The 25,354-nt window shown below is 36.6% G+C and overlaps 3 protein-coding genes across 4 annotated transcripts; all 3 read right to left on the reverse strand.

Moving 5' to 3' along the window:
* Positions 1–3,225: 3,225 nt before the first annotated feature.
* On the reverse strand, positions 3,226–9,405 carry LOC111519720. 2 transcript variants are annotated; one of them, XM_047013450.1, is made up of 3 exons: positions 9,205–9,405; positions 3,487–3,663; positions 3,226–3,441 (listed from the first exon to the last, which is right to left on the reverse strand). In XM_047013450.1, the coding sequence occupies exons 1-3, from the start codon at positions 9,322–9,324 to the stop codon at positions 3,325–3,327; spliced, it is 414 nt and encodes a 137-aa protein (XP_046869406.1). In that variant the 5' UTR covers positions 9,325–9,405; the 3' UTR covers positions 3,226–3,324. The 2 variants fall into 2 exon arrangements, with proteins under 2 accessions (XP_046869406.1, XP_046869407.1); XM_047013451.1 differs by lacking the exons at positions 3,226–3,441; positions 3,487–3,663 and adding an exon at positions 8,668–9,117 and having other exon boundaries at positions 9,148–9,405.
* Positions 9,406–17,902: 8,497 nt separating this feature from the next.
* On the reverse strand, positions 17,903–18,662 carry LOC124462056. Its single transcript, XM_047013452.1, has one exon. The coding sequence runs from the start codon at positions 18,631–18,633 to the stop codon at positions 18,052–18,054; it is 582 nt and encodes a 193-aa protein (XP_046869408.1). The 5' UTR covers positions 18,634–18,662; the 3' UTR covers positions 17,903–18,051.
* A 27-nt stretch (positions 18,663–18,689) lies between these two features.
* On the reverse strand, positions 18,690–19,278 carry LOC124462057 (uncharacterized protein K02A2.6-like). Its single transcript, XM_047013453.1, has one exon. It carries the CDS (start codon positions 19,221–19,223, stop codon positions 18,690–18,692), a length of 534 nt encoding a protein of 177 aa, XP_046869409.1. The 5' UTR covers positions 19,224–19,278.
* Between the last annotated feature and the right edge of the window lie 6,076 nt (positions 19,279–25,354).

The raw sequence follows: 25,354 nt of genomic DNA on the forward strand, positions 1-25,354 counted from the left end.
AACCAGCTGGAGAGCTTTGGCGCAATAGTTTTATTTTTTTTCTTTCTGTTTGTTTCTATGTTTTCTTTGTTTTGGTTTCTGTGTTGCTCGCTTTTCGGTTTGTTTTGTGTAACAAGTTTGCATATGTAATTAACCAACAGCTAACGTATTAGTAAATATAATTAAAACTAAAATTGGAATGTAATCGTCTATTATTTCTCCCTCACTGTATGAGTTGTGTGCATTTCATTTATAAATGATGCAACAAAAAATTCTTCAATAAAAATCAAAAGACTTAGGCCACAAACTTGCCGACTAATAGAATTTCTTTCAACTCAATTTTTTTTTAGCTGATTCATTAAAACTTCTACATAACTTCCCTTTCTCTATCTTTATGTCTCTCTATCTGAATATCTCGCTTGACATTGACCTTCATCGGTGTATTATTTTCTAATTAACAACTCCCCCGGGCTAGAAGCAATAGAGAATATACCAAAGAGGAAGAGAATTCGTGACCAATTCTTGAAAGATTTTTTCGATATACCCTAACGATAAGTGGGTATAGTGCTTATATTGCAGAGATATCACGTCTATATATTTGCTCGATTTGTTGCTATGCTTTAATGTCATCTTAACAAAATTCAAAAGGTATGAAAATATCGTATGCAGTTAACAAGACATTAACTGCCTCATTACTTTTTCATGTGCCCAAATCGATTCAGCATCATTATGTCAAAATTCTTGCGACTTTTATCACTCATCAAAGACCTAGCCAAACCCTTCTTTTGATTGCCCTTCTTTTGAATGCCCTTGATTTGATTGCCCTTCTTTTGGTTGCCCTTCTTTGGTTTGAGTAACATCAGATTTTGGACTTCCGCAATCTTGCGTCTTACCATAAGGATATAGTGCATGCGTTTAGGTGGCGGTAGATTATACCAGGCCAGACGTGAGAGACGACCAATTTGTCGCTTGCTGAGTCTAGCCACTTGACGAGCATCCATGGCAGCGACATAGTCCTTGTGGAAAAACTTATAGGGATGCAACCTTTTTATGTATTTTTTCATGTCTTCTATTGTTGGTGCCACGGGCTGCTTTGCAGGTAGCACGGGATGCTTTGTAGGGCGTCTTGGAAACATGGTGCGTGAGAGTGGGACTCCTTTCTTCTTGTTAATATTATAAATACTAAAAATTTAGTTAAAACGTTGATAACAAATTTACAAAAATACTTTTTTTAGGGATTTTTCAACCAATTTGTTTGTTTCTATCTTTCAGACTGAAATGAATTTGTAGTTACATTTTTACATTTGAGCAGTGACAGAAATCGATATGTATAATTGATTATAAGTTTAAGTCATATTTTTTTACTTGATAGTTTGAATAAGAAGTAGATGCACGAATATCCAAGTAAATGGTGCAAAGGCTTATCTTGAATAGACCCAAATATGTAATAATTAGGAAGTAACCCCAAAAGCTTTCCTAAGTTGTTATGGTAACAATATAAAAAGTGTTTAATACGATTTTTTAAAGAACGTGCTTTATCCTCATCAATCGAATAAATCTGGTCTTGCTGGTATTGTGGAGCCACTTAAAAGCCATTAACTCAATATTCCACTGTAAATACAACTAGATTATAGACTAAAATCAGTTCTTTACCGACAAAGGCAGTAGGCGGGAGAGTGAAAAATAAAAAGTGAAAAGTAGGCCATGTCCATTTGCCTAGTTTACCTGCCTCATTTCCTACTTCCATATTTCACATTCTAGAAAATCGTGCTCGAGAGTATAGTTCTAATAATTAAAACAAATTTAAAGTAAAAATAAATTTCAAATAAAAATGCCCAATCCCTATTGGCTTTACAAAACTTTAACAAAAACGGCAAGTTTAAACAATTTGCCCAAAAACTGAAGGTTCCCAAAAAAATGGCTACAGATTGGCGCAGACAAATTATGAAGCCCAAGCCAAAGTGGAAGGATGCACCAAAATGTGCTAAATTTAATGCTCGTCCAAAATTCAAAGGTTTTAAAGCGGATAAAGTTAAACCTAGAACCAAAACGGAGAAGGCGGTATTTTCGCCTAATACGAAAGTAGCAGTGATTGCCCCTTTTGGCCACGTTTCCCGTGAGGTACGCCCACTCACTAGAAGTCCTACTCCCAAACCAAGGAGTATCAAGAAAAAACATCGTGTGGCCGATAACGTGAAAAAAATGGCGGTCAAAAGCCTGAAGTCAGATGGTAAAGAAGTACAAAAAATATGAAATAAAAAAGAATGGCTTAAGGCCGCAACTAAGGTCGATCAACTGGAAAAGTTCAAGAAAATTGTTAATAAACATCCCCGAGAGCTGGCCATACGAAAAGGACACACCAAGATAAATATTGCTAAAAATGACCAAAAAGTTTTGGTTAAAGTGAAGAAAGAATAGGACAAAGCAAATAAAAGAAAATAAGGCTTATGTATATATTGAATTTTTTTGCATTAGAAAAGACAACGATTCTACAAATTTTTTAAAATTTCTGTAATGACTTTTTTCAACCCATATTTGTATTTGAAAATAAGTAAACATCTGGATTGTTAATGCAATTTTATATCTTTTGCTCTTTACAATGGGGAAATTTGGTTGTTTGGTAGTTCGATTGGGCGTCCCGAGGAGCTTATATTATTTAGGACCGGATTTCATCCAATTAGCTATTGCTTTACTGCGGACATGGCAGCTTGACAATCTTACTAGAGAATACATTTCAAAATGCTTTCTCCTCTCCTTGATCCGACCAATTTTGTGATACCCTCCGGATACTTCTTAGTTTTGGCCCATGTGGAAAGAGTATCAAAACAACGACATTGACGAAGGTCTTTTCTTCGTATTTGTTTGTGGATTTATTTTATATAATTTGCTATGGGCCAAATAATTGATAAACAACAATACAGCTGGTATCGAATTCTTCAATAAAAATCAAAAGACTTAGGCCACAAACTTGCCGACTAATAGAATTTCTTTCAACTCAATTTTTTTTTAGCTGATTCATTAAAACTTCTACATAACTTCCCTTTCTCTATCTTTATGTCTCTCTTTCTGAATATCTCGCTTGACATTGACCTTCATCGGTGTATTATTTTCTAATTAACAACTCCCCCGGGCTAGAAGCAGTAGAGAATATACCAAAGAGGAAGAGAATTCGTGCCAAATTCTTGAAAGATTTTTTCGATATACTCTAACGATAAGTGGGTATAGTGCTTATATTGCAGAGATATATTTATTTGCTCGATTTGTTGCTATGCTTTAATGTCATCTTAACAAAATTCAAAAGGTATGAAAATATCGTATGCAGTTAACAAGACATTAACTGCCTCATTACTTTTTCATGTGCCCAAATCGATTCAGCATCATTATGTCAAAATTCTTGCGACTTTTATCACTCATCAAAGACCTAGCCAAACCCTTCTTTTGATTGCCCTTCTTTTGATTGCCCTTCTTTTGATTGCCCTTGATTTGATTGCCCTTCTTTTGATAGCCCTTCTTTGGTTTGAGTAACATCAGATTTTGGACATCCGCAATCTTGCGTCTTACCATAAGGATATAGTGCATGCGTTTATGTGGCGGTAGATTATACCAGGCCAGACGTGAGAGACGACCAATTTGTCGCTTGCTGAGTGTAGCCACTTGACGAGCATCCATGGCAGCGACATAGTCCTTGTGGAAAAACTTATAGGGATGCAAACTTTTTATGTATTTTTTTATGTCTTCTATTGTTGGTGCCACGGGCTGCTTTGCAGGTAGCACGGGATGCTTTGTAGGGCGTCTTGGAAACATGGTGCGTGAGAGTGGGACTCCTTTCTTCTTGTTAATATTATAAATACTAAAAATTTAGTTACAACGTTGATAACAAATTTAGAAAAATACTTTTTTTAAGGGATTTTTCAACCGATTTGTTTGTTTCTATCTTTCAGACTGAAAAGAATTTGTAGTTACATTTTTACATTTGAGCAGTGACAGAAATCGATATGTATAATTGATTATAAGTTTAAGTCATATTTTTTTACTTGATAGTTTGAATAAGAAGTAGATGCACGAATATCCCTGTAAATGGTGGAAAGGTTTATCTTGAATAGACCCAAATATGTAATAATTAGGAAGTAACCCCAAAAGCTTTCCTAAGTTGTTATGGTAACAATATAAAAAGTGTTTAATACGATTTTTTAAGGAACGTGCTTTATCCTCATCAATCGAATAAATCTGGTCTTGCGGGTATTGTGGAGCCACTTAAAAGCCATTAACTCAATATTCCACTGTAAATGCAACTAGATTATAGACTAAAATCAGTTCTTTACCGACAAAGGCAGTAGGCAGAGTGAAAAATAAAAAGTGAAAAGTAGGCCATGTCCATTTGCCTAGTTTACCTGCCTCATTTCCTACTTCCATATTTCACATTCTAGAAAATCGTGCTCGAGAGTATAGTTCTAATAATTAAAACAAATTTAAAGTAAAAATAAATTTCAAATAAAAATGCCCAATCCCTATTGGCCTAACTTTAACAAAAACGGCAAGTTTAAACAATTTGCTCTAAAACTGAAGGTTCCCAAAAAAATGGCTACAGATTGGCGCAGACAAATTATGAAGCCCAAGCCAAAGTGGAAGGATGCACCAAAATGTGCTAAATTTAATGCTCGTCCAAAATTCAAAGGTTTTAAAGCGGATAAAGTTAAACCTAGAACCAAAACGGAGAAGGCGGTATTTTCGCCTAATACGAAAGTAGCAGTGATTGCCCCTTTTGGCCACGTTTCCCGTGAGGTACGCCCACTCACTAGAAGTCCTACTCCCAAACCAAGGAGTATCAAGAAAAAACATCGTGTGGCCGATAACGTGAAAAAAATGGCGGTCAAAAGCCTGAAGTCAGATGGTAAAGAAGTCCCAAAAATTAGAAATAAAAAAGAATGGCTTAAGGCCGCAACTAAGGTCGATCAACTGGAAAAGTTCAAGAAAATCGTTAATAAACATCCCCGAGAGCTGGCCATACGAAAAGGACACACCAAGATAAATATTGCTAAAAATGACCAAAAAGTTTTGGTTAAAGTGAAGAAAGAATAGGACAAAGCAAATAAAAGAAAATAAGGCTTATGTATATATTGAATTTTTTTGCATTAGAAATGACAACGATTCTACAAATGTTTTAAAATTTCTGTAATGACTTTTTTCAACCCATATTTGTATTTGAAAATAAGTAAACATCTGGATTGTTAATGCAATTTTATATCTTTTGCTCTTTACAATGGGGAAATTTGGTTGTTTGGTAGTTCGATTGGGCGTCCCGAGGAGCTTATATTATTTAGGACCGGATTTCATCGAATTAGCTATTGCTTTACTGCGGACATGGCAGCTTGATAATCTTACTAGAGAATACATTTCAAAATGCTTTCTCCTCTCCTTGATCCGACCAATTTTGTGATACCCTCCGGATACTTCTTAGTTTTGGCCCATGTGGAAAGAGTATCAAAACAACGACATTGACGAAGGTCTTTTCTTCGTATTTGTTTGTGGATTTATTTTATATAATTTGTTATGGGCCAAATAATTGATAAACAACAATACAGCTGTTATCGATGGGGCTGGCTCGTTAGCTAGAAAATTAGCTGGGAATTTGGCGCGAAAAAACCAAGAGAACCGAGCTAGTTCTGGGAGCGGTTCCGGTTCCGGGAACAAAATTTGAATTTTTAGGAATCTAAGAGAGTGGAGGAGTTGAGTCTTTTTTGGAAAAAAAGAGGAAGAGGACGAAGGAAAAAAAGAGGAGTTAAGTTTAGAAGGCACGTGGAGTTGTTAAGTTGTGCAAGAAGAAAAAAAAACTGAAAAGTGCGTGTGCCTAGAAGGAGCATCCCACCCATCCTTGAAGACCAAGAATTGCATGCGAGACGCAGGACGGACACACACAGGAGCCTTCGGACAGCCAATTCGACGGGATCCAATCGGCCACCCAGATCCGGGTGCTCCAGGTTTTTTTTCTCCATTTAACCTCAACATTAGGCTGTTAGAATAAGTAATTGTATTTTGTTTATTTATATAATTTATTTAATTTATATTTGTATACGTCCCAGTGGTACCCTGGTTAGGCTCAGTCAATATTGTAAAAAAAAAGTAAAATTGTTTAATATAATATATGTGTAATGAAAAAAGGAGAAATGTCTGAGTAGAGTCTTGTCTATGTGGGGGTGAGATGAAGACGGGCTAGTCCACAGAACATGGGGGCTGCCAGGGAGTACGGGGCCCAAGGTAGGGTGGGTAGATCCTAGTTAATATACCAGCTAATTGTTAATTCCATAGTCCATCTTCCCGTCCGAGTGTAATGTTTTTTGTATAATTTTTTGTTACCCGATTAATCCATCCATCGAGGTCGAATCAATTCCTGAGCCATGCGAGTTAGCCGGTGATCGATAATGCATTGCAGAAGAAAAATAATCGGATTATAACAAATTCGGTTAACTAAGCACCTGCTCACCCAGTTTAAATAAACGTTTGAAAAATAAGTGCAACAGTTTGAAGTGCATTTGCACTCTGTGTGTCAGAGTGTTTGAGTGTGTTTGTGTGTGTGTGTGTTACATTTACCCAGTTTGTTGACTTTGTTTTGACTGCCCACCCGAAAATCCACTTTAATTACAGCTACAGTTTTACTGTCACGGGTCTGAGCAGGTTGCATACAATAATGCAAATAATAAAAGAAAGGTATTCGAACCAGTTTTAAAAGCGTTTATTTTTGATTTCGTTTGCTATCGGTTTTTTGGATTTTGCCAACATATTCAAACGAGTCATTCCGACATGATACAAATATGATATCCGCCTTTCGGCCAAGAAATATTTATGCTAATCAATCATTTCAATTTTTTTGTTTTGTTTTTTTGTGTACAAGGACACCTTGGCCCGACAATTAGAATGCGCAAAACTGATTTATATAGAACGTGGCCAACACCCGCACAAGAGGAAATGGAATGCCGTTGGCCAAATCAAACAACATTCTAAACCGAAGAAACCCGTTTATGAGTTGTTTGTTACGTTTTGTCGTTGGTTGGCAATTATTTTGCCGTAATTGTATTTAATTTGCCCAGCACTTCACAGCATTAAGAGAAGGGCTGGAACAAGAGTGCTGTAAAGGGGGTGTTTGGCGTTGTCTGTATTTGTATCAATAATAAATTGACACTTGACTTAAACATTGTGGGTGTGGATAACCACAAACCTCATAAACTGCATTCCTTAGAATCGCCACACTTCACTTTACTTCCTAGATTTTACTCTTGATATGAATATAGAGGTTTGACATTTTAATGATGGATTAATTTGGTGCCGAGCCCCATGAACAAATGGGTTAGAAATACACGAAAAAAACTTATATTTCTGGTTCATCCCTTTTCCTTTTAAAAACAACTAATCAATAAAGTATAACTAATCCATGTTATTTTACACTATATTGTATTCTTATCATAATGCTTTATATTTTAAATTTATATTTCTAACTAGCAATCCTCGGTATATGAGTTGTCTAAGTGGCCCAGTCATTTAGTCAACTGAACAACGAGGATCCGGGTTCAACTTCTTCTGGGGAATAAAAGTCTTTATAAAATAGGCTTAGTAAGAAATTTCGAATGATATAGAAAAATCGTATGAAATACAGAAATCTTTGAGAAACGTAACTTATGCAAAAAAATAAAGATTTTAAAAAGGATCGCACTGCAAGGGTATATAAACTTCGTTGCAGTCAAAGTTAGCTTATTTTTTATTTGTTTTTCAATCTCATCCTTAAAACTTTATAGAACAAAAGTGTACTGTACTTTTTGTATTTTTCTTTTAACCACTTAAAGTACAAATAAAATCTTCTGAAATTAATAAATACACAAACAAGTTGCCTCGCATGATGTTTGCCAATTATCTAGCATCATCAAATCATACGATTTCCAAGATTAAAGATAATTGTTTCTTGTTTAAGATGCAACTCAATAATTTGATGTTTTCCAAAAAAGAAAAAAAAAACTTTCGAAGCGAAGAATGCCAACGAATAGAGTTTACCATTTAGCAACAAATTATTATAAATTATAGAAAGCTAATTTGCTGTACACTCAGTTATTGACGTTCGGCACACATGTCGCTGTATGCCACCTAATTGGTAGCACTTTTCTGTTTTGTTGGCACATGTAAAGCTTTTAGTGGAGTAGTAGACCAACTTTGCGCATTTTGCTCCTACATGCATAAATGTTTGCATATGTATATCTCTCTCAACCACCAGCTCGAGCTCCAGCACCGTCACCACTGCCCCATATTTGTTTAAACAATGGCCAACACACACACACACACACAAAGCGGGCGAAGCAAGTTAAAAAAAACCAGCTGGAGAGCTTTGGCGCAATAGTTTTATTTTTTTTCTTTCTGTTTGTTTCTATATTTTCTTTGTTTTGGTTTCTGTGTTGCTCGCTTTTCTGTTTGTTTTGTGTAACAAGTTTGCATATGTAATTAACCAACAGCTAACGTATTAGTAAATATAATTGAAACTAAAATTGGAATGTAATCGTCTATTATTTCTCCCTCACTGTATGAGTTGTGTGCATTTTATTTATAAATGATGCAACAAAAAATTCTTCAATAAAAATCAAAAGACTTAGGCCACAAACTTGCCGACTAATAGAATTTCTTTCAACTCAATTTTTTTTTAGCTGATTCATTAAAACTTCTACATAACTTCCCTTTCTCTATCTTTATGTCTCTCTTTCTGAATATCTCGCTTGACATTGACCTTCATCGGTGTATTATTTTCTAATTAACAACTCCACCGGGTTAGAAGCAGTAGAGAATATACCAAAGAGGAAGAGAATTCGTGCCCAATTCTTGAAAGATTTTTTCAATATACCCTAACGATAAGTGGGTATAGTGCTTATATTGCAGAGATATCACGTCTATATATTTGCTCGATTTGTTGCTGCTTTAATATCATCTTAACAAAATTCAAAAGGTATGAAAATATCGTATGCAGTTAACAAGACATTAACTGTCTCATTACTTTTTCATGTGGCCAAATCGATTCAGCATCATTATGTCAAAATTCTTGCGACTTTTATCACTCATCAAAGACCTAGCCAAACCCTTCTTTTGATTGCCCTTCTTTTGATTGCCCTTGATTTGATTGCCCTTCTTTTGGTTGCCCTTCTTTGGTTTGAGTAACATCAGATTTTGGACTTCCGCAATCTTGCGGACATAGTCCTTGTGGAAAAACTTATAGGGATGCAAACTTTTTATGTATTTTTTTATGTCTTCTATTGTTGGTGCCACGGGCTGCTTTGCAGGTAGCACGGGATGCTTTGTAGGGCGTCGTGGAAACATGGTGCGTGAGAGTGGGACTCCTTTCTTCTTGTTAATATTATAAATACTAAAAATTTAGTTAAAACGTTGATAACAAATTTAGAAAAATACTTTTTTTTTAAGGGATTTTTCAACCGATTTGTTTGTTTCTATCTTTCAGACTGAAATGAATTTGTAGTTACATTTTTACATTTGAGCAGTGACAGAAATCGATATGTATAATTGATTATAAGTTTAAGTCATATTTTTTTACTTGATAGTTTGAATAAGAAGTAGATAAGTTGTTATGGTAACAATATAAAAAGTGTTTAATACGATTTTTTAAAGAACGTGCTTTATCCTCATCAATCGAATAAATCTGGTCTTGCGGGTATTGTGGAGACACTTAAAAGCCATTAACTCAATATTCCACTGTAAATACAACTAGATTATAGACTAAAATCAGTTCTTTAATAATTAATAATTATCTAATATCTAATAATTAAAACAAATCTCCAGTTAAGACAAATTTCAAGTTAAAATGCCCAATCCCGATTGGGCTTGCCAAAAACGGCAAGTTTAAAAAATTTGCCCAAAAACTGAAGGTTCCCAAAAAAATGGCTACAGATTGGCGCAGACAAATTATGAAGCCCAAGCCAAAATTTAATTTAAATTTAATGCTCGTCCAAAATTCAAAGGTTTAAAGCGGATAAAGTTAAACCTAGAACCAAAACGGAGAAGGCGGTATTTTCGCCTAATACGAAAGTGGCAGTGATTGCCCTATTTGGCGGCAACGTGAACAAAATGGCGGTCAAAAGCCTGAAGTCAGATGGTAAAGAAGTACAAAAAATAAGAAATAAAAAAGAATGGCTTAAGGCCGCAGCTAAGGTCGATCAACTGGAAAAGTTTAAGAAAATCGTTAATAAACATCCCCGAGAGCTGGCCACACGAAAAGGACACACCAAGATAAATATCACTGGAAATGACCAAAAAGTTTTGGTTAAGGTGAAGAAAGATGAGGACAAAGCAAATAAAAGAAAATAAGGCTTACGTATATATTGAATTTTTTTGCATTAGAATTGACAACGATTCTATAAATTTTTTTAAATTTCTATAATTACTTTTTTCAACCCATATTTGTATTTGAAAATAAGTAAACATCTGGATTGTTAATGCAATTTTATATCTTTTGCTCTTTACAATGGTGAAATTTGGTTGCTTGGTAGTTTGATTGGGCGTCCCGAGGAGCTCATCTTATTTTGGACCGGAATTCATCCAATTAGGTATTGCTTTCAGAGAGCTAAAAACAGGCGGACATGGCCAATTTTTCTAGCTAGCAGACTGATGTACATTTTTACATTTGAGCAGTGACAGAAATCGATATGTATAATTGGTTATAAGCTTAAGTCATATTTTTTTACTTGATAGTTTGAATAAGAAGTAGATGCACGAATATACAAATAAATGTTGGAAAGGTATATCTTGACTATGCCCAAATATGTAATAATTAGGAAGTAACCCCAAAAGCTTTTTTAAGTTGTTATGGTAACAATGGAATAAGTGTTTAATTCGATTTTTTAAAGAACGTGCTTTATCCCCATCAATCTAATAAATCTGGTCTTGCGGGTATTGTGGAGCCACTTAAAAGCCATTAACTCAATATTCCACTGTAAATACAACTAGATTATAGACTAAAATCAGTTCTTTACCGACAAAGGCAGTAGGCGGGAGAGTGAAAAATAAAAAGTGAAAAGTAGGCCATGTCCATTTGCCTAGTTTACCTGCCTCATTTCCTACTTCCATATTTCACATTCTAGAAAATCGTGCTCGAGAGTATAGTTCTAATAATTAAAACAAATTTAAAGTAAAAATAAATTTCAAATAAAAATGCCCAATCCCTATTGGCCTAACTTTAACAAAAACGGCAAGTTTAAACAATTTGCCCAAAAACTGAAGGTTCCAAAAAAAATGGCTACAGATTGGCGCAGACAAATTATGAAGCCCAAGCCAAAGTGGAAGAATGCACCAAAATGTGCTAAATTTAATGCTCGTCCAAAATTCAAAGGTTTTAAAGCGGATAAAGTTAAACCTAGAACCAAAACGGAGAAGGCGGTATTTTCGCCTAATACGAAAGTAGCAGTGATTGCCCCTTTTGGCCACGTTTCCCGTGAGGTACGCCCACTCACTAGAAGTCCTACTCCCAAACCAAGGAGTATCAAGAAAAAACATCGTGTGGCCGATAACGTGAAAAAAATGGCGGTCAAAAGCCTGAAGTCAGATGGTAAAGAAGTACAAAAAATAAGAAATAAAAAAGAATGGCTTAAGGCCGCAACTAAGGTCGATCAACTGGAAAAGTTCAAGAAAATCGTTAATAAACATCCCCGAGAGCTGGCCATACGAAAAGGACACACCAAGATAAATATCACTGGAAATGACCAAAAAGTTTTGGTTAAGGTGAAGAAAGATTGAGGACAAAGCAAATAAAAGAAAATAAGGATTACGTATATATTGAATTTTTTTGCATTAGAATTGACAACGATTCTATAAATTTTTTTAAATTTCTATAATTACTTTTTTCGACCCATACTTGGATTTAAAAATAAGTAAACATCTGGATTATTAATGCAATTTTATATCTTTTGCTCTTTACAATGGTGAAATTTGGTTGCTTGGTAGTTCGATTGGGCGTCCCGAGGAGCTCATCTTATTTTGGACCGGAATTCATCCAATTAGCTATTGCTTTCAGAGAGCTAAAAACAGGCGGACATGGCCAATTTTTCTAGCTAGCAGACTGATGTACATTTTTACATTTGAGCAGTGACAGAAATCGATATGTATAATTGGTTATAAGTTTAAGTCATATTTTTTTACTTGATAGTTTGAATAAGAAGTAGATGCACGAATATACAAATAAATGTTGGAAAGGTATATCTTGACTAGGCTTTTTTAAGTTGTTATGGTAACAATGGAATAAGTGTTTAATTCGATTTTTTAAAGAACGTGCTTTATCCCCATCAATCTAATAAATCTGGTCTTGCGGGTATTGTGGAGCCACTTAAAAGCCATTCCCTCAATATTCCACTGTAAATACAACTAGATTATAGACTAAAATCAGTTCTTTACCGACAAAGGCAGTAGGCGGGATAGTGAAAAATAAAAAGTGAAAAGTAGGCCATGTCCATTTGCCTAGTTTACCTGCCTCATTTCCTACTTCCATATTTCACATTCTAGAAAATCGTGCTCGAGAGTATAGTTCTAATAATTAAAACAAATTTACAAATTGTGAGGTACGCCCACTCACTAAAAGTCCTACTCCCAAACCAAGGAGTATCAAGAAAAAACATCGTGTGGCCGATAACGTGAAAAAAATGGCGGTGAAAAGCCTGAAGTCAGATGGTAAAGTACAAAAATAAGAAATAAAAAAGAATGGCTTAAGGCCGCAGCTAAGGTCGATCAACTGGAAAAGTTCAAGAAAATCGTTAACAAACATCCCCGAGAGCTGGCCATACGAAAAGGACACACCGAGATAAATATCACTGTAAATGACCAAAAAGTTTTGGTTAAGGTGAAGAAAGATGAGGACAAAGCAAAGAAAAGAAAATAAGGATTACGTATATATTGAATTTTTTTGCATTAGAATCGACAACGATTCTATAAATTTTTTTAAATTTCTATAATTACTTTTTTCGACCCAAATTTGTATTTAAAAATAAGTAAACATCTGGATTGTTAATGCAATTTTATATCTTTTGCTCTTTACAATGGGGAAATTTGGTTGCTTGGTAGTTCGATTGGGCGTCCCGAGGAGCTCATCTTATTTTAGACCGGAATTCATCCAATTAGCTATTGCTTTCAGAGAGCTAAAAACAGGCGGACATGGCCAATTTTTCTAGCTAGCAGACTGATGTACATTTTTACATTTGAGCAGTGACAGAAATCGATATGTATAATTGGTTATAAGTTTAAGTCATATTTTTTTACTTGATAGTTTGAATAAGAAGTAGATGCACGAATATACAAGTAAATGGTGGAAAGGTATATCTTGACTAGGCCCAAATATGTAATAATTAGGAAGTAACCCCAAAAGCTTTCCTAAGTTGTTATGGTAACAATATAAAAAGTGTTTAATACGATTTTTTAAAGAACGTGCTTTATCCTCATCAATCGAATAAATCTGGTCTTGCGGGTATTGTGGAGCCACTTAAAAGCCATTAACTCAATACTCCACTGTAAATACAACTAGATTATAGACTAAAATCAGTTCTTTACCGACAAAGGCAGTAGGCTGGAGAGTGAAAAATAAAAAGTGAAAAGTAGGCCATGTCCATTTGCCTAGTTTACCTGCCTCATTTCCTACTTCCATATTTGACATTCTAGAAAATCGTGCTCGAGAGTATAGTTCTAATAATTAAAACAAATTTAAAGTAAAAATAAATTTCAAATAAAAATGCCCAATCCCTATTGGCCTAACTGTAACAAAAACGGCAAGTTTAAACAATTTGCCCAAAACTGAAGGTTCCCAAAAAAATGGCTACAGATTGGCGCAGACAAATTATGAAGCCCAAGCCAAAGTGGAAGAATGCACCAAAATGTGCTAAATTTAATGCTCGTCCAAAATTCAAAGGCTTTAAAGCGGATAAAGTTAAACCTAGAACCAAAACGGAGAAGGCGGTATTTTCGCCTAATACGAAAGTAGCAGTGATTGCCCCTTTTGGCCACGTTTCCCGTGAGGTACGCCCACTCACTAGAAGTCCTACTCCCAAACCAAGGAAAATCAAGAAAAAACATCGTGTGGCCGATAACGTGAAAAAAATGGCGGTCAAAAGCATGAAGTCAGATGGTAAAGAAGTACAAAAAATAAGAAATAAAAAAGAATGGCTTAAGGCCGCAACTAAGGTCGATCAACTGGAAAAGTTCAAGAAAATCGTTAATAAACATCCCCGAGAGCTGGCCATACGAAAAGGACACACCAAGATAAATATCACTGGAAATGACCAAAAAGTTTTGGTTAAGGTGAAGAAAGATTGAGGACAAAGCAAATAAAAGAAAATAAGGATTACGTATATATTGAATTTTTTTGCATTAGAATTGACAACGATTCTATAAATTTTTTTAAATTTCTATAATTACTTTTTTCGACCCATATTTGTATTTAAAAATAAGTAAACATCTGGATTATTAATGCAATTTTATATCTTTTGCTCTTTACAATGGTGAAATTTGGTTGCTTGGTAGTTCGATTGGGCGTCCCGAGGAGCTCATCTTATTTTGGACCGGAATTCATCCAATTAGCTATTGCTTTCAGAGAGCTAAAAACAGGCGGACATGGCCAATTTTTCTAGCTAGCAGACTGATGTACATTTTTACATTTGAGCAGTGACAGAAATCGATATGTATAATTGGTTATAAGCTTAAGTCATATTTTTTTACTTGATAGTTTGAATAAGAAGTAGATGCACGAATATACAAATAAATGTTGGAAAGGTATATCTTGACTATGCCCAAATATGTAATAATTAGGAAGTAACCCCAAAAGCTTTTTTAAGTTGTTATGGTAACAATGGAATAAGTGTTTAATTCGATTTTTTAAAGAACGTGCTTTATCCCCATCAATCTAATAAATCTGGTCTTGCGGGTATTGTGGAGCCACTTAAAAGCCATTAACTCAATATTCCACTGTAAATACAACTAGATTATAGACTAAAATCAGTTCTTTACCGACAAAGGCAGTAGGCGGGAGAGTGAAAAATAAAAAGTGAAAAGTAGGCCATGTCCATTTGCCTAGTTTACCTGCCTCATTTCCTACTTCCATATTTCACATTCTAGAAAATCGTGCTCGAGAGTATAGTTCTAATAATTAAAACAAATTTAAAGTAAAAATAAATTTCAAATAAAAATGCCCAATCCCTATTGGCCTAACTTTAACAAAAACGGCAAGTTTAAACAATTTGCCCAAAAACTGAAGGTTCCAAAAAAAATGGCTACAGATTGGCGCAGACAAATTATGAAGCCCAAGCCAAAGTGGAAGGATGCACCAAAATGTGCTAAATTTAATGCTCGTCCAAAATTCAAAGGTTTTAAAGCGGATAAAGTTAAACCTAGAACCAAAACGGAGAAGGCGGTATTTTCGCCTAATACGAAAGTAGCAGTGATTGCCCCTTTTGGCCACGTTTCCCGTGAGGTACGCCCACTCACTAGAAGTCCTACTCCCAAACCAAGGAAAATCAAGAAAAAACATCGTGTGGCCGATAACGTGAAAAAAATGGCGGTCAAAAGCATGAAGTCAGATGGTAAAGAAGTACAAAAAATAAGAAATAAAAAAGAATGGCTTAAGGCCGCAACTAAGGTCGATCAACTGGAAAAGTTCAAGAAAATCGTTAATAAACATCCCCGAGAGCTGGCCATACGAAAAGGACACACCAAGATAAATATCACTGGAAATGACCAAAAAGTTTTGGTTAAGGTGAAGAAAGATTGAGGACAAAGCAAATAAAAGAAAATAAGGATTACGTATATATTGAATTTTTTTGCATTAGAATTGACAACGATTCTATAAATTTTTTTAAATTTCTATAATTACTTTTTTCGACCCATATTTGTATTTAAAAATAAGTAAACATCTGGATTATTAATGCAATTTTATATCTTTTGCTCTTTACAATGGTGAAATTTGGTTGCTTGGTAGTTCGATTGGGCGTCCCGAGGAGCTCATCTTATTTTGGACCGGAATTCATCCAATTAGCTATTGCTTTCAGAGAGCTAAAAACAGGCGGACATGGCCAATTTTTCTAGCTAGCAGACTGATGTACATTTTTACATTTGAGCAGTGACAGAAATCGATATGTATAATTGGTTATAAGCTTAAGTCATATTTTTTTACTTGATAGTTTGAATAAGAAGTAGATGCACGAATATACAAATAAATGTTGGAAAGGTATATCTTGACTATGCCCAAATATGTAATAATTAGGAAGTAACCCCAAAAGCTTTTTTAAGTTGTTATGGTAACAATGGAATAAGTGTTTAATTCGATTTTTTAAAGAACGTGCTTTATCCCCATCAATCTAATAAATCTGGTCTTGCGGGTATTGTGGAGCCACTTAAAAGCCATTAACTCAATATTCCACTGTAAATACAACTAGATTATAGACTAAAATCAGTTCTTTACCGACAAAGGCAGTAGGCGGGAGAGTGAAAAATAAAAAGTGAAAAGTAGGCCATGTCCATTTGCCTAGTTTACCTGCCTCATTTCCTACTTCCATATTTCACATTCTAGAAAATCGTGCTCGAGAGTATAGTTCTAATAATTAAAACAAATTTAAAGTAAAAATAAATTTCAAATAAAAATGCCCAATCCCTATTGGCCTAACTTTAACAAAAACGGCAAGTTTAAACAATTTGCCCAAAAACTGAAGGTTCCAAAAAAAATGGCTACAGATTGGCGCAGACAAATTATGAAGCCCAAGCCAAAGTGGAAGGATGCACCAAAATGTGCTAAATTTAATGCTCGTCCAAAATTCAAAGGTTTTAAAGCGGATAAAGTTAAACCTAGAACCAAAACGGAGAAGGCGGTATTTTCGCCTAATACGAAAGTAGCAGTGATTGCCCCTTTTGGCCACGTTTCCCGTGAGGTACGCCCACTCACTAGAAGTCCTACTCCCAAACCAAGGAGTATCAAGAAAAAACATCGTGTGGCCGATAACGTGAAAAAAATGGCGGTGAAAAGCCTGAAGTCAGATGGTAAAGAAGTACAAAAATTAAGAAATAAAAAAGAATGGCTTAAGGCCGCAGCTAAGGTCGATCAACTGGAAAAGTTCAAGAAAATCGTTAATAAACATCCCCGAGAGCTGGCCATACGAAAAGGACACACCAAGATAAATATCACTGGAAATGACCAAAAAGTTTTGGTTAAGGTGAAGAAAGATGAGGACAAAGCAAAGAAAAGAAAATAAGGATTACGTATATATTGAATTTTTTTGCATTAGAATCGACAACGATTCTATAAATTTTTTTAAATTTCTATAATTACTTTTTTCGACCCAAATTTGTATTTAAAAATAAGTAAACATCTGGATTGTTAATGCAATTTTATATCTTTTGCTCTTTACAATGGGGAAATTTGGTTGCTTGGTAGTTCGATTGGGCTTCCCGAGGAGCTCATCTTATTTTAGACCGGAATTCATCCAATTAGCTATTGCTTTCAGAGAGCTAAAAACAGGCGGACATGGCCAATTTTTCTAGCTAGCAGACTGATGTACATTTTTACATTTGAGCAGTGACAGAAATCGATATGTATAATTGGTTATAAGTTTAAGTCATATTTTTTTAGTTTGAATAAGAAGTAGATGCACGAATATACCAGTAAATGGTGGAAAGGTATATCTTGACTAGGCCCAAATATGTAATAATTAGGAAGTAACCCCAAAAGCTTTTTTAAGTTGTTATGGTAACAATGGAATAAGTGTTTAATTCGATTTTTTAAAGAACGTGCTTTATCCCCATCAATCGAATAAATCTGGTCTTGCGGGTATTGTGGAGCCACTTAAAAGCCATTCCCTCAATATTCCACTGTAAATACAACTAGATTATAGACTATTTGAAATATCTTAGAATGTTTATTGATTAGGTGATATTGAAATTACATATATATATATCGCAAGTTTATAACGCGTGTGCTTGCTGCGAACGACCGGCTGAACTGTTCATGGCGTCAAGCCAGCAGAGTTGCCAGATGGCTAACGTATGATAGGGCTGCATACACAACACCCCTTAACACCCAGATGATTCATAGAATTGAGTGGGTCGTCTCATGCGAGCAGAACGTCGTAGCATCGGTGAGGCATGCAATGAGTGTGGATCATCTTGAATAGGACTCTCTGGCCTAGAGTGGTTACTGGAAGCAGGATCTTCCGTGTTGTCATCAGTTGCTGATGGTGCCTGATGTGATATGTTTACATCTGTTTGTTCAACTCGGCTTCGAATTTGGTTATAATGACGCTTTATGATGCGATTGTCTGTCAGACGAACTTTGTAAGACACTGGTCCTGTTTGCTCGGATATGTAGGCTTCTATCCATTTTGGACCCGGTGCATAGTTTCGTACCCAAACGGATTTGCCTGTATCAAAACATTTCGATTGATTAATAAATGGCTCTGCTCCATTAGAAATTTCTTGTGGCTGTAGTTTATCAAAGTAGGACTTTAACTCCCGATTTAACAATAGCTGAGCTGGCGAGCGATTTGTCGTTGCATGTGGAGTTATGTGTTGATTAAACAAAAATCGAGCAAGGCTTAGATCCATATTATTGCTCGGAGATAGTTTTTTAAGGTAGTTTTTGGTGGTCTGCACCATGCGCTCTGCTTGGCCGTTTGTTGCTGGGTGAAACGGTGCTGATCTAATGTGTCGAATTAGATTGTTGTGGAGGAATTAGATTGTTGTGTGCCATTGTCTGACACTAACTGATCTGGTAACCCATGCGTAGCAAACAGTTGCCTGAGAACTTTAATTGTAGCCGCTGTAGAAGTGGAGCTAACAACCGCAACCTCTAGCCATTTTGAGTAAGAATCCACGACCAGAAGAAAGGTTTTTCCTTGAAAAGGTCCTGCAAAATCGATGTGTAGACGGGACCACGGCCGCTTGGCTGACTCCCAATGATGCACCGGTGCCTCTGAATGATCGTTACGATTCTGCTGGCATGGAATACATTTCTTAACAATAAGCTCAATCTCAGCGTCAATGTTTGGCCACCAAACATAGCTACGCGCTAACGCCTTCATTTTTACAATGCCTGGATGAGCGGCATGTAGAGCAGCTAAAATTGTTGCTCTGGATTTCGGTGGAACTACGGCGCGATTTCCCCAAATCAAAACTCCTTTATTTGTAGAGAGCTGTTCCCGACGGCAATAGTATGGATATGCAATATCTGATTGCTCCAATTTCATGTCAGGCCATCCCCTTAACACCCAGTTTGATACTTTCGCAAATAAGGGGTCCTTCGATGTTTGAGCGGCCATCGCCTCAGCACTTATGATTGGCGTTGCTGCTAATTCGATCATTAGCACATCGTCGGTGCTAACAGCGTCCGATGCTGCTGACAGTGGACAACGACTTAGAAAATCCGCATTGCCCATTTTTAATCCGGAGCGGTGTACTAGCTCGAAAGTATATGCTGACAGGAACAAAGATCGACGTAGCATCTGATTTGAAATAATGTTTGGGATTGCTTTCGATGTGGTAAAAATACCCAACAGAGGTCGATGATCGGTGATTAGTGTGAAAGTAAGACCGTAGACGTAGTTGTGGAACTTCTTTACTCCTGCTACCAAAGCAATAGCTTCTCGATCAATCTGAGCATAATTTCGCTCAGCTTTGGATAAGGTACGGGAGTAAAAAGCGATGGGTTTCTCCGCTCCATTCGGCATTTTGTGACTTAAAACTGCACCGAGTCCATATGGTGACGCATCACAAGCTAGCACTAGTGGCAATGAACCATCATAATGCACTAGTACGTCGTCTGACCCAATAAGTTCCTTAAGTGTAGAAAAAGCCTTCTCACACTGTTTGTACCACCTCCAAGTTGCATTTTTATCCAAAAGACGATGTAAGGGTTCTGCCACTGTTGCTTTATGTGGCAAAAATGAGTGATAAAAATTTAGTAGTCCTAAGAAAGCCTGCAACTGCTTTTTATCCTTAGGTGCTGGTGCGTCTTTGATTGCCGAGACTTTATCGGCACATGGTCTTATACCAGTTGAGTCAATTTTGAAACCTAAAAACTCAACGAATGGTACTCCGAATTGGCATTTGTCCTTGCGTAGTCGCAGTCCGGCTTTGTCAAAACGTATAAACAGTTCCTGTAATCTAGTTGCCAACTCCGTTTCCGTTTTTCCAATTATTACAATGTCATCAAAATATGGTAAGACTCCGGAAATATTCTGTACCACATTCTCAATACAGCTTTGAAAAATGCCTGGTGCTGATGAAATGCCGAATTGCAATCGAGTAACTTTGAATGCACCCTTATGTGTACTGATTGTTTGCAGCAAAGACGAGTTTTCGTCGACTACTAACTGCTGATAAGCTTGAGCCAGATCAATTTTGGCAAAAATCGATCCACCTTCCATAGATGCCAGCAAAGTGTTGATCGCCGGTATTTGATGGCAGTGCGGCTTAACCGCTTTGTTTAAAGTTGATTTATAGTCGCCGCAAATACGAATTGAACCGTCCTTCTTGATAACTGGTACAATAGGAGTGGCCCAATCTGAATACTCCACAGGTTTAAGAATCCCTTGCTTGCATTGGCGATCCAGCTCCTCTTCGACTAGTCCCTTTAGAGCATATGGAATTCGGCGTGGAGGTAGTCGCACTGGTGGCACTGTAGCATCAATGTTTAATATGACTGGCGGACCAGTGTAACAACCAAGTTCTGTTGAGAATAAGTGTTCGAACTTATTCAGAATGCCTGCGATCTGTACGTCACTGCCCACTGAATGTATGCCCTTGATACTGATGCCTAGTGGGTCGAACCAGTTACAACCCAGAAGGTCGCTACAACCGCTTTTAGTGACGATGACTGGTAGATTATCAATATTACGACCGTTGTAATAAATTGATACATCAAAAACTCCTACTTAGTATCTGGATTGGGTTGTGTTGGTAGTCACTAAACCCCGGATCGTAGTTGTAAACTTTAGGCTTGTTTGTTGGCCAGATACGATCATAAGTCCGCAACGTCATCATAGTTACGTCAGATCCAGAATCCACTTCAAAAGTACACGATTTTCCATTAATCTGTACCGTGATACGTTTCTTCAGGCTCACCAGATTAGATATGAGGTTTACCGATTTCCCACGTGAATTTTTGCCCTTTACTGGATGAACATCGTTCGACGAGTCATTACTCCGGCAGACACGCTTAAGATGGCCCTTCCGGCCACAGCCGTGACATATTGCTTCACGATAAGGGCATTGCTGCCGGCCGTGTGCACCGGCACAACCCGCACATTGTTGTCCTTTTCCTTTATGTGGTTGTTGAGGGCGCTGTGATTTGATGCCGTGGATAGTCTCGTTAATGCTGTCTGATAGCCTTTGCACTCGCTGCTGCAGCTTCACTAGTAGTTGCTCTCTCCAAAACTTTCTGCACTGTCAATTCAGTGTCTGCAAGAAAACTTCTCTGTAAGCTTTCATCCCTCATGCCGCATACAAAACGACCACGCAGCATTCTGTCCAACGCTGCTCCAAAATTGCAACCCACTGCCAATGCCCGCAGGGCTGCGAGATAGTTTACGACGGTCTCATCCGGATGTTGATCACGTTTGTGAAAATGATAAAATGCCGCGATTTCCGATGGACGTGGACAAAGATGATCAGTTAGAATCTTCTCAATTTGGTCTAACGGTAATGTACTGACCTGGTTTGGAAACGCCAATGATGTCAAAAGATCGTAGACTGGTGCTCCGACCAATGTGAGGAAAGATGCTTTTTTGCGACCCTCGTCGTTGACATCATTGGCAAGCAGGAACAATTTAAATCGCTCCAAATATGAGCCCCATTTATTTGGCTGTCCCAAATCAAACGGTTCCAAACTTCCAACTGTCGTCATAATTGGGTTCCGTTGAGCACTCGTAGAATCAATTACTTCCTTCTTTTCCTCAAAAACGCCGGCCAATCTAATCTCTCCAAATTCACCAGCAAGCGACTCTGCCATGCAAATGTGTGTGTAAACGTTTGCAAAATTTCACCACAGCATGTATATGTAAACGTATATGTATGCTTTTGTGCGTGACAATTTTTTGATATTTTGCGTTAATAATTCCAAGTTTATTTCGGATGATAATTAGCATCCCATCCTCGTCGCCAGTTTGAAATATCTTAGAATGTTTATTGATTAGGTGATATTGAAATTACACATATGTATATATATCGCAAGTTTATAACGCGTGTGCTTGCTGCGAACGACCGGCTGAACTGTTCATGGCGTCAAGCCAGCAGAGTTGCCAGATGGCTAACGTATGATAACCATTCAAAGAAATAAAATTAAGACATAATATATTAGACTTAAATGTAATATTTATAGAATCACAACTAAAATATGTTAATAGAAAGATTATTATGAAATCCTGATCAGACACTGACCGACAAAGGCAGTAGGCGGGAGAGTGAAAAATAAAAAGTGAAAAGTAGGCCATGTCCATTTGCCTTGTTTACCTGCCTCATTTCCTACTCCGATATTTCACATTCTAGAAAATCGTGCTCGAGAGTATAGTTCTAATAATTAAAACAAATTTCAAGTAAAAACAAATTTCAAGTAAAAATGACCAATCCTGACTGGCCTAACTTTAATAAACTGGGAAACGGCAAGTTTAAAAAATTTGCCCAAAAACTGAAGGTTCTAAAGATGGCCTTAGATTGGCGCCAAAGTGGAAGGATGCACCAAAATGTGCTAAATTTAATGCGGAAAAAGTTAAACCTAAGATCGAAGCGAAAAAGGCGGTAATTTCCCCTAATACGAAAGTAATGGTGATGGCTCCTTTTGGCCAAGTTTCCCTTGAGGTGCGCCCACTCACTAGAAGTCCGACTTCCAAACCAAGGAGTATCAAGAAAAAACGGCGTGTGGCCGATAACGTAAAAAAATGGCGGTCAAAAACCTGAAGTCAGTTGGTAAAGTACAAAAAATAAGAAATAAAAAAGAATGGCTTAAGGCAGTTCAAGAAAATCGTTAATAAACATCCCCGAGAGCTGGCCATACGAAAAGGACACACCAAGATAAATATCACTGGAAATGACCAAAAAGTTTTGGTTAAGGTGAAGAAAGATGAGGACAAAGCAAATAAAAGAAAATAAGGATTACGTATATATTGAATTTTTTTGCATTAGAATTGACAACGATTCTATAAATTTTTTTTAAATTTCTATAATTACTTTTTTCGACCCAAATTTGTATTTAAAAATAAGTAAACATCTGGATTGTTAATGCAATTTTATATCTTTTGCTCTTTACAATGGGGAAATTTGGTTGCTTGGTAGTTCGATTGGGCGTCCCGAGGAGCTCATCTTATTTTGGACCGGAATTCATCCAATTAGCTATTGCTATATTTAGCTATTGCTTTCAGAGAGCTAAAAACAGGCGGACATGGCCAATTTTTCTAGCTAGCAGACTGATGTACATTTTTACATTTGAGCAGTGACAGAAATCGATATGTATAATTGGTTATAAGTTTAAGTCATATTTTTTTACTTAATAGTTTGAATAAGAAGTAAATGGTGGAAAGGTATATCTTGACTAGGCCCAAATATGTAATAATTAGGAAGTAACCCCAAAAGCTTTTTTAAGTTGTTATGGTAACAATGGAATAAGTGTTTAATTCGATTTTTTAAAGAACATGCTTTATCCCCATCAATCGAATAAATCTGGTCTTGCGGGTATTGTGGAGCCACTTAAAAGCCATTCCCTCAATATTCCACTGTAAATACAACTAGATTATAGACTAAAATCAGTTCTTTACCGACAAAGGCAGTAGGCGGGAGAGTGAAAAATAAAAAGTGAAAAGTAGGCCATGTCCATTTGCCTAGTTTACCTGCCTCATTTCCTACTTCAATATTTCACATTCTAGAAAATCGTGCTCGAGAGTATAGTTCTAATAATTAAAACAAATTTAAAGTATAAATAAATTTCAAATAAAAATGCCCAATCCCTATTGGCCTAACTTTAACAAAAACGGCAAGTTTAAACAATTTAAAAAATTATGAAGCCCAAGCCAAAGTGGAAGGATGCACCAAAATGTGCTAAATTTAATGCTCGTCCAAAATTCAAAGGTTTTAAAGCGGATAAAGTTAAACCTAGAACCAAAACGGAGAAGGCGGTATTTTCGCCTAATACGAAAGTAGCAGTGATTGCCCCTTTTGGCCACGTTTCCCGTGAGGTACGCCCACTCACTAGAAGTCCTACTCCCAAACCAAGGAGTATCAAGAAAAAACATCGTGTGGCCGATAACGTGAAAAAAATGGCGGTCAAAAGCCTGAAGTCAGATGGTAAAGAAGTACAAAAAATAAGAAATAAAAAAGAATGGCTTAAGGCCGCAACTAAGGTCGATCAACTGGAAAAGTTCAAGAAAATCGTTAATAAACATCCCCGAGAGCTGGCCATACGAAAAGGACACACCAAGATAAATATTGCTAAAAATGACCAAAAAGTTTTGGTTAAAGTGAAGAAGGAATAGGACAAAGCAAATAAAAGAAAATAAGGCTTATGTATATATTGAATTTTTTTGCATTAGAAATGACAACGATTCTACAAATGTTTTAAAATTTCTGTAATGACTTTTTTCAACCCATATTTGTATTTGAAAATAAGTAAACATCTGGATTGTTAATGCAATTTTATATCTTTTGCTCTTTACAATGGGGAAATTTGGTTGTTTGGTAGTTCGATTGGGCGTCCCGAGGAGCTTATATTATTTAGGACCGGATTTCATCGAATTAGCTATTGCTTTACTGCGGACATGGCAGCTTGATAATCTTACTAGAGAATACATTTCAAAATGCTTTCTCCTCTCCTTGATCCGACCAATTTCGTGATACCCTCCGGATACTTCTTAGTTTTGGCCCATGTGGAAAGAGTATCAAAACAACGACATTGACGAAGGTCTTTTCTTCGTATTTGTTTGTGGATTTATTTTATATAATTTGTTATGGGCCAAATAATTGATAAACAACAATACAGCTGTTATCGATGGGGCTGGCTCGTTAGCTAGAAAATTAGCTGGGAATTTGGCGCGAAAAAACCAAGAGAACCGAGCTAGTTCTGGGAGCGGTTCCGGTTCCGGGAACAAAATTTGAATTTTTAGGAATCTAAGAGAGTGGAGGAGTTGAGTCTTTTTTGGAAAAAAAGAGGAAGAGGACGAAGGAAAAAAAGAGGAGTTAAGTTTAGAAGGCACGTGGAGTTGTTAAGTTGTGCAAGAAGAAAAAAAACTGAAAAGTGCGTGTGCCTAGAAGGAGCATCCCACCCATCCTTGAAGACCAAGAATTGCATGCGAGACGCAGGACGGACACACACAGGAGCCTTCGGACAGCCAAT

This window comes from Drosophila willistoni, unplaced genomic scaffold (genome assembly GCF_018902025.1).
Source record: "Drosophila willistoni isolate 14030-0811.24 unplaced genomic scaffold, UCI_dwil_1.1 Seg864, whole genome shotgun sequence".
Lineage (NCBI taxonomy): Eukaryota > Metazoa > Arthropoda > Insecta > Diptera > Drosophilidae > Drosophila > Drosophila willistoni.

What these genes read in the sequence shown, in the direction of transcription:
- LOC124462056 (XM_047013452.1), bottom strand. Translation starts at nt 18,633, where the DNA reads ATGGTGCAGACCACCAAAAACTACCTTAAAAAACTATCTCCGAGCAAT.
- LOC111519720 (XM_047013450.1), bottom strand. Translation starts at nt 9,324, where the DNA reads ATGTTTCCACGACGCCCTACAAAGCATCCCGTGCTACCTGCAAAGCAG. An exon ending in CCTATAAGTTTTTCCACAAG is followed by an intron (nt 3,664 to 9,204) that starts GACTATGTCCGC and finishes TTTTTCCACAAG; the next exon opens with GACTATGTCGCTGCCATGGA. An exon ending in TGTTACTCAAACCAAAGAAG is followed by an intron (nt 3,442 to 3,486) that starts GGCTATCAAAAG and finishes AATCAAAAGAAG; the next exon opens with GGCAATCAAAAGAAGGGCAA.
- LOC124462057 (XM_047013453.1), bottom strand. Translation starts at nt 19,223, where the DNA reads ATGAAATTGGAGCAATCAGATATTGCATATCCATACTATTGCCGTCGG.